We start from the raw sequence: 14,737 nt of genomic DNA, 5'->3' as shown, positions 1-14,737 counted from the left end.
CCTAGCGTCCTTGTGTATGCGCAGGTCTTCAGGACAAGCCTTTACTTTGCATTACCCTGGCCTTGTTTCTGGACAGTCCCGTCAGATGGCCTAAAATCTATATACCACTCCCTCCATTCTCAGTTCAGCTGACTCATTCTCACTTGGGGGTAGCTGAGAGCCTCCTTTGAGTGGGTGTTTTTAGTGTCATCTGGATTTGTTGGGAATGACACAAAGAGCTCGTTTTTCCAGATAAGCCAGCATGAGTGTCGTCAGCATCTTCATTGTGTAGAAGAAGCAACCCCAGATGTCCCCTCCACACGCATTTCCTGAGAGCCTCCTGTGCGTTGTGTGTCCCACTTATCGCGGGAGTGGGGGAGGGAAGGGGCAAACTGTATTCCTTGCCCTCAGGCTGTCGTCTCTCTGTGGCCACACATACACACACCGCTGTAATACAACATGGAATGTGGCCCGTGTGACCTTGGTGGAAATAAAGAGGAGAGAAGAAGTCCTTCTGGCATGAGCACGAAGGTCATTTAAAAAAAATCTAGTGTGTGTAGAAGGGGATTAATTATAACCCCTGCTTCATGACACGTCACCAGTGTCTCACCATTTATTGTCTCACCATTTATTGAGCGCTTCCTGCGTCCCCCGAGTCCTGTGCTAGGAATCTTATGATATCGTGGGTAAGAGAACTATGGGGAAAATGTAGGTGGCGTGGAAGCTGGTGGCACAGGAAGTACTGAATCTTGTTTCAGGGCATAGGGAGGGCCTCTTGGAAACAGTACAGTAGAAGCTGAGACCTAGCTAGGTGAAGAAAGGGAGAACACTTCCCAAAGAAAGCACCTGGTTGCCCGTGGGAGGGTTCAGCGGGCAGCAAGCCGTGCGGCCGGAATGCCCTGAGCAGCGGGAATGTGGTAAAGAGATGAGGTGCGGATGTGGGCAAGGTTCGCAGAGATGAGGTGCGAATGTGGGCAAGGTTCGCACTTGATCCTCAGGGATGCGAAGGTCACTCGAGGGTGCTTAGCGGGAAGTGAGCCGGTCAGACTGGGAGCTGGTCTGGTTGTGGTGTGAAGAAGCCCAGGTTGGGGTGAGGGGAGAGCAGGCAGGAACATGAGTCAGGAGGCTGAGGCAGTGAAAGCATGGCTACTCAGTGGCTTGAAGTGGTGGCATTGGGGGTGTAGTGCCTAGAAGTCCAGGAGGGCACAGCTTGGTGATGAATTGGCTGTGGGGGATGTTGGGGAGAGATGATGACCAGCTTTCTGGCATGGGTATCCTGATAGAAGGTGGTGCCTTGGGGCGCCTGGGTGGCTCAGTCAGTTAAGCATCTGCCTTCACCTCTGATCCTGGGGTCCTGGGATCGAGCCCTGCATCGGGCTCTCTGCTCAGTGGGGAGCCTCTTTCTCCTTCTCTCTCTGCCCCACCCCACTGCTTGTATACGTGTGCTCTCTCTCTCAAATAAATAAATAAAATCTTAAAAAAAAAAAAAAGAAAAAAAAGAATGAGGGGCCTTAGCAGGGTGGAGAGTTCCAGAGGAAGGACAGGTTTGCAGGAGAAAAAGATGAATTCAGTTTGTGGCCCACTGAGTTCGAGGTGCCTAGTAGACAGTCAAGAGGAAATGTCCTGTAGATGGTTGGATTTGGGGTCTGGAGGTCTGGTGGCAGGTCTTGGTGGGAGTGTTGGGAGTCCTCAGTTTTGGGATGGTGAAAAATGCCAGATGGGTGGGTTGACCAAGAGAGAGTGTGGAGTGAGAAGGATTTTGCAAGGAGAGCACCCTTAGGGGAAAGCTGAAGATCTGTGAAAAAAGGCCTTATGGAGGGGGTGACGTTTGGAACCCACCTTGAGGAAAGGTCAGACTTTGGGTCTGCGTAGAGGAAGGCAGGCATGCTAGATGGTGAAGGCCTTGATGCCATAGTACAGTGTTCTGGCACGTCCCAGAGGACTTCATACTGTGCTGTCCTCCAGGGCGTGCTGGCTGATGGTTTGGGTGCCCGTTTATGCTTCTTCCTCTCAGAACCCCAACCCCAGGCAAAGGCAGTGGAAGGTACGGGGTCCTCTTACACTGTCCTTTGTCTCTCTGCCTTTAGAGCTTTGGGGAGCATTGCCTCTCCTAGGAGCCCCTTGAAGGACACACCTTAGATGCAGGAAGACGTTGAACAAGGACAGCCCAGCTGAAGCCAGGTATCCTGGACCGACCATGGCCGTGGCCCTAGAACCCCAGACCCAGGCCTCTCACCAGCCGGAGCCTGAAGAACTCTTGATTGTGAAACTGGAGGGGGACTCATGGAAATCAGAATCCAAACTCCGGCAGGAGGACCGTGACCCTGTCCCTGGCCCTGAAGCCTCTCGCCAGCGCTTCAGGCAGTTCCGGTACAGGGATGCGGCGGGACCCCACGAAGCCTTCAGCCAGCTCTGGGCGCTCTGCTGTCACTGGCTGCGGCCAGAGATCCGCCTCAAAGAGCAGATCCTGGAGCTGCTGGTGCTGGAGCAGTTCCTGACGATCTTACCCAGGGAGGTCCAGGCCTGGGTGCAGGCACACCACCCTGAGAGTGGCGAGGAGGCCGTGGCCCTCGTGGAGGATTGGCACCGAGAGGTCCGGGCTGCGGGCCAGAGGGTGAGGCAAACAGTCTGTTCTCCAAGGATCGGGTCAGGCAAGGCGGCGGGGCTGTAACTAGCTTGATTATTGCCAAATGCAGTGGTAATAATCGTGATTGTTGTTGGTACTGAGCAGCCGACATTTATTGAGCACTGCCGTGTACCCGACACCGACACCGTTCTCAGTGCTTTCCGTGTATTAACTCATCTAATCCTGTCAACAGTTTAATGAGATCAGTACTGTTACCCTGATTTTACCCATGAGGGAACTGAGGCAGAGGACAGATAGGTGGTTGGCCTGAGGTCTCAGAGCCCCAGACAGCAGAGCCAGAATGGGTGGCAGCCTGATGCTGAAGCCTGCATTCAGAACCACTGCCCAGATTGCCTCCCGGGACTGTATTCACAGTGTGGGCGATTTGTGTTACGTTTCACATGGGACGAAATCTTGAGGTGCTTACAGCAGAAATCTGGGTGGACAGAGATAGCGTTATCATCCTCATCGTGTAGATGAAACTAAGGCCCCCAAACTCAGGTGGCTCGCAGAGCTCAGTCAGTCGAACCAGAGCCTAAACATATATTCTCGGGTTCCAAGTTCGATGTTCTTTCTGCGACATGACAGGTGCCTCATCTGCAAACCACGGGAATTAAAATGCCTTTTAGGCATGAGGCTCAAATAGGTTAGTAACTGACATTTTCCTGAGCACTCACTGTGTGTCAGACCCCGCTCTCCGCTTTCTCTGTGTGTTGCTCCTCTAATCAGCACAGCAGCCCGAGAAGGTAGGTGCTGTTCTGCCGCCATTTTTCAGCTGTGTAAACCGAGGCTCAAAGAGGTAAGTAACTTGTCTAGATTTCTATAACTAAGTGGTAGAGCCGAGATAAGGGAAGTGAAAGCCTCGTGGATTTAACATTCACAGTTTCAACAGTTTGCAAGAGACCAAAGGCATGTGATGTCATTTTATAATTTTTCTCTGGTACCGCTTTTTTTTTTTTTTTTTGAATCCTGCTTTTGGAGCTGGCATGTGTAGAGCAAAGTCCTTGAGCCGGCTGCGCGGAGGCTGAGCTGGCCGCCCAGAACCTTCATCTCGACGTAACCCTGTTGTTTCCCCTTGTTACATGGTTTTTGTGATGTTATAGTTAATCCTGTTTTGTTGGGGGAAATTATAGGTTTGAGAACATCCCTTGCAAATGGCAGGGGTTTTCTGTAAAAGGTAAAGCTTTGGACAGATGGGAGAGAGGAAGAGAGGTTTGTGATCTGTGGGTTGGCTTTTTAGACTCCTTTACAAACCCTTTGAAGACACAGAAAGCGTCCTATTTGAGGTTACAGGACTAAGTATGAGAGAATGTACCTTATTTGAATTTACCAGCCCACCCTCCCATATTCTTTCTTGTAAAGAAACCAGCTGTTACCTCTTAAGTGGCAGTGAGAAAGCAAATGGAAGTCTTAGGACTTCAGAGCTGAAAGACGAAGACCTTGAGACCCAGAGAGAGAACTGATTTAAATCAGGGTCAATGAGGGGGTTGGACTAGACCAAAAATTCTCAGATTATACCCCTGTGAGCTGAGCTGAGATTGAACTGCTTCTAAAATTGGAAAGAGAAAAAAAGGTAATGGAACGTTCTTTATGATGTGACTTTTATTTTTCTGTTTGAACTTTCTCCCTGCTCCTGAGTGCTTACAAATGTCCAAACAAACGGATAAATAGCAAAGGAGCTCCCTGCCCCCACAGACCTTACAGCTTGTGATTACATTGCAGGGTACCTGACTCGGTTACATTTTCCACAAGGGAAATTTTTCCAAGACCTTCCAGCTAACTAGGTCCCTCGGAGAGAACTGCCGGGAAAAGGCGGTGCTCTGGGCAACGTCCTCCAAGATCTTTTCCTTAAAGAGACATTTCACCTCTGCTATTGGGTGGGTTTTGCCTTGTTGATTCTGTGGTCACCTCTTCCAGAACCCCTCTCCCCATCAGGTGCATAGTCATTTAAAATAAAAAATATAGGGGCGCCTGGGTGGCTCAGTGGGTTAAAGCCTCTGCCTTTGGCTCGGGTCATGATCTCAGGGTCCTGAGATCGAGTCCCGCATCGGGCCCTCTGCTCAGCAGGGAGCTTGCTTAATCCTCTCTCTCTGTCTACCTGCCTCTCTGCCTACTTGTGATCTCTATCTGTCAAATAAATAAATAAAATCTTAAAAAATATATATATATATAGACTTTATTTTTTTTTAGAGCAGTTTTAGGTTCATAGCCAAACTGAGCAGAAAGTGCCCAGATTTCTCATACTCCCCCGTTCCCCCAGCCCACCGGCACATCGTTCCCCGCCAGAGTGCCACACCTGCTGTGATTGGTGAACTTACACGGACACGTCACTATCACCCAAAGTCCGTAGCTTACATTGGATATCACTCTTGGGGGTGGGCATTCTGTGGATTTTGACAAATGTATAACAACATGTATCCACCAGTATAGTATCATACGAGGTAGTTTCACTGCCCTGAAAATCCTCTGTGTTCTGCGAATTTATCCTTCCTTCCCCAACCCCCTGGCAACCACTGATTTTTTTACTGTCTTCATAGTTTTGCCTTTTTTTTTAAGGTGTCACATAGTTGGGATCATACAGGATGTATGTAGCCTTTTCAGATTGGCTTCTTTCACTTAATGGTATGCATTTAAAGTTCCTCCGTGTGTCTTCCTGGCCCGATAGCTCATTTCTTTTTAGCACAGTAATATTCCATCGTCTGAATGTACTGCAGTCTGTTCACCTACCGAAGGGCACACTTCCGAGTTTTGGCAATTAGGAGTAAAACTACTATAAACATCCATGTGTAGGCTTTTGTGTGGTGCATAGGCATTTTTGGTGGATTCTTTAATTGATCCCTACCCCAGCCACTTTTTCCTTCTCCTTGTCACTTGAATCTCTTCCTTTTTGCGTCTACAGTTGCTGTCTGTGGAATCAGAATCTTTGCTTAGGTGTGTCAGTAGTTGGAGGAGCTTGGGCTGTGGGGGAGGATTGTTATGGGGTCTAGTCACAAAATTTCTCTGTAGATTGTAAGATTGTAGCTATAACAAAGAGAGGCTGATTTGTTTTTTCCTTAAACAGTCACGGAGGAAGGTTGTGAGCCGATGTTTTCTCCTGTGAACCACACAGGACATTGGTGGATGGCCTCATCTGGAATGGCTTTTTAGGCTCAGGGCCCATTCCTGTATATCTTAAGGATAAACATCCCTGTCTTTGGGAGAAGATATGAGTTTTCAGATCAGCCAGAGATTTTTGGAGTTACAGGTTTGTTTCACAGACTCAGTAAGTCAATGAAGGTGGATATTAATATTTTGAATCAAAAATAAGGTTCAGAGCAATGTATATAACTGCTGTGTTTTATATAGAAATAGGGAAGAAAGAAGAGTCTGTATTCATAGATGCTTGTATATAAAGAAATTGAGACGGTGCAGAGCAGTGGTTTCCTGTGGGGAGGAGTGGGGAGAAGGAAGACGCTGGGTCGATGGGATGGGTACAGGGCTGGGGACAGGCTATTTTCACTAACTAGACCTTCATGGTTTCTATTTCTGAACAACCTGAGTTTTGAAAATACCTACTGAAAACATCGAAACACATTTTTTGAAGTTTCTTTGAGGCAACGAGAGTGTTACATTGTTGAGGTTTTAGGGCCAGGAAATCACATCTCCACCTCCATCTCTGAACTTGGAACCAACGGACAGATAAGAAATGAGCTTTATGATAATGCTGAGTTGGGTACTATCCTCTCTATGATTTTTCCCTCTTATTTTATATACGTGCTCTGTGTCTCTGGGTGCTTTTCTGCCTGAACTTCTGCACTGAAATCGAAATTGCCACTTCTGTTTTTCCTTTGAGTTACAGTGCCTGGTCTCTGCTTCTCCTTCTGTTTTAAGAGTAGAGGGGCCTCTCTCAAACAGCGCATACTTTCATTCCATTTTAAAATTCCATCTGTAAAAAAAAAAAATTCCATCTGTAGTTGTTTGCCTCTCCCTTCTCTTATATTTATTTTTGAATTTTATTTTGAATTTTCTTTGCCTTGCAGCACGAATATTTAGAGCAATTATAATAGAGTTATTGTTCTATCTGTTTTTATCTTTTGACGGATACCTGGTTAACTTTTATCTTTGCTTGACACCTTAAAAATGAAATCCCCTGTTTTTGATGTTTAGAGTTTATGTTTTAATGTCATAAAATCATGTGACATGATTTATCTCTGTGATTCAGAAAGGTTTGGAACAGTAGCAGCCTCATTGAGACACTCGTGCGGTCTCCCCGTGTTGAACAAAACAGTAGTCATTTGGTGGCATCAATGCTGGTCTGTTTACTAATGTCAGTCTCATGGCTTTGTTGTCATACTTTGAGTCATCCTTGGATCTTAAAAAGAGCTTGTGAACCTCTGGACCACAGCTGTACTCAAAAGAGCATTCCCTGCCCTAGCAACATTGGTCTTATTGAACTGACGATTGGGAATTTTGACCCTCTGTGTGTAGGAACTGGACTTGTGTGCAGAAGAGGCCAGGTCCTTAAAGGCAATGCAGGAATCTCAGCCTGGTCAGCTGCAGCCGGCGAATCACTGGCCCGAGGCACAGCGCCAGAAGCAGTGGGTGAAGAATTCATGCCCTGACCTTCCCAAGCATCTAGACACCAAGATGGTGCCGCAGCCCTTGAAGGAGAGCGGTGAGTACCGAGAATCAGGGAACCCAGGGGAAGAGAGGAGAAGATTAGAGGGAGTAAGGAAGGGCACACAGGGAGGAGGGATGTGAGGAATTCAAGGCAAGGGGAGGAATAGTGTCTGATGGGCGCGCTGAGAGGGAAGGCAGGTGAATCTTGTGCAAGGAGGGGAAGCTCCCGGCGATGTCGGCGCGCCCCCCTGAGCCGAGTCACATGGCATGTCCAGGTTGGCTTGGGGTCAGGTGGTGATCAAAGAGGAGTCTGAGCTGGCATCTTACACATGGCCCATCTCTCAGGGTGGCTTCGAAGCCAGACCCTCCAGAAGGGAAGTAAAAGGGGGAAATCTGCCCTGGCTGGTTGGCTGGTCTCAATTTGATGCAGCGTGGCCCTTGGAAAGCTGGACCTGGGAGGGAGTGGTTCCTGGGAACCAGAGCTTGGGTTTCAGAGACTGTTCCTTCTCCCCAGCTGTCCTCACTCCCCGAGTCCCTGCTGTCCCGAAGATGGGGAGTGTTGGAGATTGGGAGGTGACAGCCGAGTCCCAGGTAAGCTGCTGTTTGTCCTTCCTTTCCTGTCCTGACTTCTCTTAGGCCTGTGCCCCTGCGTCCCTCTTCTCTCTCCATGGCCTGCCCTCGGCAGGAGGGCGTGTGTTGGAGGGTGTTAGCCTCTGCCCCCGACCCCCATCTGCTGGGCCTCTCCTCAGTCGTGCTGCTCCTTATGGCGCTGGCCTCACACATGGTCTCCCTGTGTCCATGACCTTTCCTGGGGCCTGCTAGGGTTCCCAGGCTATTTTCAACTGTGGTTCTTGTTTTGTACATCTTACAGGAAGCCCTGGGCCCTGGCAAACAGGCTGAGAAGGAATTCTGCAGGGACCCCCCAGGAGATGGATGTGGGAGCAGCGTGCCCTTAGGTAAGGAAATAGTGCCCTCCTAGGAAGCTCTTGTCTGGTTTCTGGTACACCAGATCCCGAAGAATGTTTTGTCACTCCCTTAAGACTTATGGCTCTGGAAAGTCTGGCACTTGAGACACAGGAAGAAGACAGCTCTCTGTGGCCAGCACTGGTGGCAGGGATGGAGTGGGGGGCGTGGGGTCTGCCTGCATGGAGACCGGCGGCTGCCTTCCGAGAGCCTACCCTCCTGGGGCTCATATCCTCAGTATGTTCACCACGGCGGTCCTGGGTTGTCTCAGGAACCCAGTCCTTGCAGCAGCAAACAGGGTCCATGTCTCACGGGCAGACTCCAGTGAGCTGAGCTCATGAGACTGATGCACTAAACCACAGTGAGAAGTAAACATCACAGGGCCCAAAGCGCTCGGAGCCCCCATGGCCAGCCCCTGTCTCTGTGGGCGCGTCTCCACAAAACGAAACCATTTCCCTGCGGAGCCTGGGGTCAGTGTGAGGGGTTAGACGCGAGAGGGGGATCAAGTGGAAGACAGTGCTGGCTGTGCCTCCTAGGGGAGCTCAGGGGAGACACGGGAAGTTGTTGATGTTTCTTGATCGTAGAACTCCTTTTTTACATAAACCGTGACATCTGGGTAAGATAGTGTTCACAGCAAACTTTGGGAAATGCTGAACCAAGTAAGGCTAAAGTTTCTTGGAGCTCTCAGCTCTTTCTGATCTGGTTTTCTTCAAATATTTATTTTAATTAAAGGCTTCCTGTTAGGGCTGGGAGCTGTTGGGCCAGCAGTCCTTTACACATAGCTGCTAAGTGTTAAAAAAAAGTAAGGAAACATACTTTCTCACGTTTTTAGAAGTCGAGCAGAGGGCACACTCCAGCCCTGGTACAGAGTGTCTCAGCAGTGTCATGGCAGACCAAGGGCCTTCCTCTCTGTTCTGCCGTCCTTAGTGTCTGCCTTGCGCTAGAGCTGTCATGTGCCATAATCAGAAGATAGAGGCCAATGTCAGTTGGGCTCACAAGTTTCCTAGCAAGAGACACACATGTACGCACACGCCCACGCATGTGCACACACAGACATACACACACGGTGAATGAGCGAGAGAGAGGAAAACCTTTTCTCCAACCATTAAATTCATTCTGGTGGGGCCAGTTTAGGCTACATGCCCATCTGTGGACCAGTAACACTCATTCTTTGTGTGATGTATTTCATAACTACAACAAGGAAAGCAAGCAAACAAAGCAAACAGGTCAGTTAGCGTGGGGAATGGGCATGGGAATTTCTCATTAGCCTCATGCAGGGAAATGATCTCTTTTAGGGGCATTTTGGACAAACACTCTGCTCAGTGTGTCATTTCTACTTAATCATTTCTCTTCTTTCTTAGGAGTTCCAGTTTCAAAACCAAGTATCAACTGCCAGCAAGAGCAAGGACCAGAACTTTGGCGTCCAAGCTTTATAAATTCCGGAAAAAGGAACACTGCAGATTATAACCCAGGTAATGAGCAAACAAGACCAGCCCAGGCATTGGCCTGGAGAGACTCAAAGGCCTGGGAGGAACCATACCAGTGGGACACAGAGGACATGAAGGTGTCGGGTGTGCACTGGGGCTACGAGGAGACCAAGACTTTTCTGGCAATTTTGAGTGAGTCTCCTTTCTCTGAAAAGCTCCGGACTTGTCACCAGAACCGCCAGGTGTACCGGGCCATTGCAGAGCGGCTGAGGGCCCGGGGCTTCCTGCGGACCCTGGAGCAGTGTCGCTACAGGGTCAAAAACCTCCTACGGAATTACCGGAAAGCCAAGAGCAGCCACCCACCAGGGACGTGCCCCTTCTATGAGGAGCTGGAGGCCCTGGTGAGGGCACGGACGGCCATCAGAGCCACAGACGGCCCAGGAGGGGCTGTGGCACTCCCCAGGCTGGGGGATAGCGATGCAGAGATGGATGGGCAGGAGGAAGGGGGCTGGGAGCCTGAGGAAACAGCAGAAGACTGTGATGGTGATGACCTGGCCCCTGATGAGTCCATCCGGGAGCCCAGGATCCCAGGGGGCCCAACTCTGTTCCAGAGTCGTATTGGTAAGAACAAGGGGTGTTGTGGATCCAGATTCCAACACTCCTGCCAGCCCAACCTCTGCTCCCTGAGTTCAGGGCATAGACAGGATTGCAAGTCTAGATCAGTGCCCCTGGAGTAAGGGGTTAATTTCCTTTGGTTGTCCTTAAACTCCTACTCTTGCCTCCTATGATCAGTTTCCTAGAATGAGTTTTAGCTATGGAAGCAAACTTTTGAGACCTTAAGGAACCCTAAAGAGATAATTCAGTATCAGTTGACCTTTGAACAATGTAGGGGTTAGGGTACCGATCCTCTGCTCTGTCGAAAATACACATATAACTTTTGACTCCCCCCCCAAATTTAACTACTAATAGCGCGTACTGTGGACCACAAGCCTTACCAGTACCTATCGTACATATTTTATATATGTATTATATGCTCTACTCTTACAATAAAGTAAGCTAGAGAAAAGTTATTAAAATCATAAGGAAGGGAAAATACATTTACAGTACTGTACTGTACATAAAAATACAAATCTGTGTATTAATAAATCCTTGCAGCTCAAACCTGTGTTGTTCAAGGGTTAGCTGTATTTGCCAGAGTATGTCACTAGGAGGATGGAAAAGGTTGTTGTGTTACATGAATGAACTTTTAATTTTAATGTGTAATGAGCACATCAACCTGTGGTTACAGACAGTAACTTTAGGTAAAGAAAGATACAGAGTGAGATATTTAACATGTAATAGAAGTCATGACGGTAAGAGTTGGACACATGACATTCGGGAAACAATCACTGTGTTAAGTGGAAACACAGAAGCCCAAGAGATGAAGTGTGTTATCTGAAGATACACAGTGAGGTAGGGGCAGGGCAGAGCCCAGAGCTCCTGCCTCCAGTTTTATGTGGTTTTCCCCCTCCACCATGCTGCCTATCTGGGCTGCATCATTTATCCACAGAGGACCTGAGAACAGACCACCCCCTTTTCATTCCTCCACAAAAGGAAAGAGCATCCTCGGTTGGATGCTATTGCAAGATTATTTGAAGTCCATTTATGTCTAGGGATTCTCAGTTCCCATGTTTGTTAAGAGGAAAGTTCATAAAATAAATAGAGGATGTGTATGGGATGGATGTAGAGAAAGTATCTTGGATCCCAGCTTCAGGCCTTTCCCCACACCAGTCAACTGAAGCCAGAGGCGTTGGGGGTCACCTGGTGTAACGTGGCCACCTAAGTCCTCTTTAGCTAAGACTCAAGAGTTAATGGAAACTCTTAGAAGGGGTGGGGTGGAGTGGGAGGCCGTAGCATACCTCTGAGAAGCAAGGGTATAGTCTTTGCTGGGGCCCTGGGTGCCTGGAAGATTTCTGAGGGTCCTGTGTTCTAGGCATTTGTGGGGGGCAGGGGACTGTGAACCCTGATGACCTAGGCACGTCTCATTATGCCTCACAGTCCTGAACTCTTCACTCCTGACAGCAGGTGTGCACTGGGGCTACGAGGAGACCAAGGCCTTCCTGACCATTCTCAGTGAGTCCCCGTTCTCTGAAAAGCTTCGCACCTGTCACCAGAACAGCCAGGTGTACCGGGCCATTGCAGAGCGGCTGTGTGCACAGGGCTTCCTGCGGACCCTGGAGCAGTGTCGCTACAGATTCAAAAACCTCCTTCGAAGCTACCGGAAAGCCAAGAGCAGCCACCCACCAGGGACGTGCCCCTTCTATGAGGAACTGGATTCCCTGATGAGGGCGCGGACTGCGGTCAGAGCCATGGGAACCCTCAGGGAGGCAGCAGGTCTCCCTAGGTCGGGGCAGAACAGTACCGAGGCTGGTGACCAGCAGGCCTGGGATGAGATGGCAGATGAAGATGCCATCAAATCTTCAGCCCCATGTCCTAATACCCCAGACACTGGTAAGTGGGGAGGAATTCGATGCCCACAAAATCCAGAAGTGTGCAGGGAGAACAAGGGGGCCAGCTCATTTCTTGTTTGTCTCTGAAGTAGAGAATGGAAATGAATAGGAAAAGCATTTGTGATTTGCTCAGATGATTCAGTCTCAGCTTTGTGTAATCCCCCAAATGAGATAGGCAGTCAGGTCTTGATTTTACTGGGATTTAGCTGAGAAATTATAGAGTTTATTCAATAGCCCGTGACGCGGGCTATTTGTAATGTGCTGGAAGAAGGAGGTGTTCAGTATTGAGTAGAGGGATGGGGGAGTTGGGCAGAGACTGACTAGCTGGCCGTGTGGCCTGGGCCTCATGACTCCATTGGTGGGGTCACCATGTTCCAGGCTCCACTCTCTGCTTTGCCTTTCAGAAATTTATAAAAGCCCCCAAACTTGATTAGTTTCATTATAAGATGTGAACAGAAAATACGTGATAAAATTCACGCTAAATTCACAAACACAAGGTCCTTAAATAGATGTTAACTAATGAATGAAGGAAAACTGCATTTCTGTCTATTTCAGGGTTTGAGATGAGGCCTAAGGATGAAGACCAGATTTCGGAGCAGGACATTTTTGAGGATTTGCCTGAAGCCTTATCAAAATGCACTAGAGAGGATGTTTGCCACCCTCCTGACTGGGGGCAAGACAGTGAAAATGAAGAGGAAGGTGAAGGGCAGTGGGGAAACACCCAGGAGCAGTGGGAAGAATGTTCTTCTGAAGAGGACTTAGAAAAACTTATCGACCATCAAGGCCTGTACCTGGCAGAGAAACCCTACAAGTGCAACACATGTGTGAAAAGCTTCAGTCGGAGCTCCCACTTCATTGCCCACCAGCGGATCCACACTGGGGAGAAGCCCTACAAATGCCTTGAATGTGGGAAAAGCTTTAGTGATCGCTCCAACCTCAATACCCATCAGAGAATCCACACTGGGGAGAAGCCCTACAAATGCCTTGAATGTGGGAAAAGCTTTAGCGATCACTCCAATCTTGTCACCCACCAGAGAATCCACACAGGCGAAAAGCCCTATAAATGTGGGGAATGTTGGAAAAGTTTCAACCAGAGCTCAAACCTCCTGAAACATCAGAGAATCCACTTGGGAGGCCATCCTGACCATTACAGTGAGCCTGGGGAAAACTTGGGCCTAAGCTTATCCTTCAGTGCTCACTGCAGGAACTCTGTGGAAGAGACGTCTCTTGAACAGCTTCAGAGCACCAGTAAGAACTTGAATTCTGGCCCACACAGCACCAACTCAGGGGAAAAGCTCTACCAGTGTTCTGACTGTGGGAGAACCTTCTCGAAGAGCTCTGCCCTCATCAGTCACCAAAGAATCCATACGGGAGAGAAACCATATGAATGTGCCGAGTGTGGGAAAAGCTTCAGTAAGAGTTCCACGCTGGCTAACCACCAGCGAACCCACACGGGGGAGAAGCCGTACAAGTGTGTGGACTGTGGGAAGAGCTTCAGTGAGCGCTCCAAGCTCGTCACACACCAGAGAGTGCACACAGGAGAGAAGCCCTACAAATGCCTTGAGTGTGGGAAGTTCTTCCGTGATCGTTCCAACCTCATCACTCATCAGCGGATTCACACAGGAGAGAAGCCTTACAAGTGCAGAGAGTGTGGGAAGTGTTTTAACCAGAGCTCTAGTCTGATCATTCACCAGAGGATCCACACTGGGGAGAAACCCTACAAGTGCATGGAGTGTGGGAAGGACTTCAACAATAGCTCCCACTTCAGTGCCCACCGGAGAACTCATGTGGGAGGGAAAGCATCTTAGGAGACCCCCCACCACCCTTGCCATAGCAAAAGAGAGAAATGTATATTTAACTCTTCTCAGATCGTAAGATATATGCTAGAAACTTACCCAGTTTTTAAGCTTGGTGTATACCCAGGAAAGCTGTCTTGGTATGATCCAGGTTATTTGGAAGTGAATTACAAATGCAAAGGATCCAGATTTGAAGGCACTTTCTTTTCTAAATTTTTAAAAATTTTTAATTTTTTAATTTAAAAAATTTTTAATTTTAAAAATTTTAATTTTTAACTTAAATTCAATTTAGTTAACATACACTGTAGTATTTGTTTCAGGGGTAGAATTTAGTGATTCATCAGTTGCATATAACACCCAGTGCTCTTTCTATCAAGTGCCCTCCTTTGTGCCCATCACGCAGTTACCCCAGCCTCCAGCAACCCTCAGTTTGTTGCCTGATGTTAAGAGTCTTTTATGGTTTGAAGGCACTTTTCTTAAGTATAATTTGTTTTTCTCCTGTAAACCGCCCCCCACGCAGTCCTCAGGCTGTCGTTACATGTGCTGTCGTGGGAGGACTTTATCAGTGTTCGAGCCAGACTGATAACGTAGGGAATTAGAGGGAAATCTGTGGTCCTGAGCAGAGATTCCAGACCTCACTGTGCCTTTACACTGTCCCCAGGCACACACGGTGCATTGGCAAATTCTCATACATGGCAGGTTTCAGCTGGGGTGTGTCCATATAGAAGGAATTTGAGACTGGGAAAGCAATCAGTGGCTTGAAGCAGGCCACCATGACCTCAGCAAAGAAGAGGAATGTCTGATATCATTACTAAATATTAAAAACAGCAAAAGTAGCCAGTATTTATTGAGCATTTG

At 48.5% G+C, this 14,737-nt stretch overlaps 1 protein-coding gene across 1 annotated transcript; it reads left to right on the top strand.

Moving 5' to 3' along the window:
- Window positions 1-2,066: 2,066 nt before the first annotated feature.
- ZSCAN20 (zinc finger and SCAN domain containing 20) lies at window positions 2,067-14,067 on the top strand. Its single transcript, XM_080801716.1, has 7 exons — window positions 2,067-2,593; window positions 7,073-7,259; window positions 7,719-7,795; window positions 8,076-8,160; window positions 9,529-10,215; window positions 11,659-12,084; window positions 12,639-14,067. Exons 1-7 carry the CDS (start codon window positions 2,177-2,179, stop codon window positions 13,889-13,891), a joined length of 3,132 nt encoding a protein of 1,043 aa, XP_080657842.1. The 5' UTR covers window positions 2,067-2,176; the 3' UTR covers window positions 13,892-14,067.
- Window positions 14,068-14,737: the final 670 nt, after the last annotated feature.

The sequence above is a fragment of the Martes martes genome (genome assembly GCF_963455335.1).
Source record: "Martes martes genome assembly, chromosome: 4".
Lineage (NCBI taxonomy): Eukaryota > Metazoa > Chordata > Mammalia > Carnivora > Mustelidae > Martes > Martes martes.
Note: the sequence above shows the minus strand (reverse complement) of the source record. Positions and strands in the feature narration are given on the sequence as shown.

What these genes read in the sequence shown, in the direction of transcription:
- ZSCAN20 (XM_080801716.1), top strand. Translation starts at nt 2,177, where the DNA reads ATGGCCGTGGCCCTAGAACCCCAGACCCAGGCCTCTCACCAGCCGGAG. An exon ending in TCCGGGCTGCGGGCCAGAGG is followed by an intron (nt 2,594 to 7,072) that starts GTGAGGCAAACA and finishes CTCTGTGTGTAG; the next exon opens with GAACTGGACTTGTGTGCAGA. An exon ending in TCCTAATACCCCAGACACTG is followed by an intron (nt 12,085 to 12,638) that starts GTAAGTGGGGAG and finishes TGTCTATTTCAG; the next exon opens with GGTTTGAGATGAGGCCTAAG.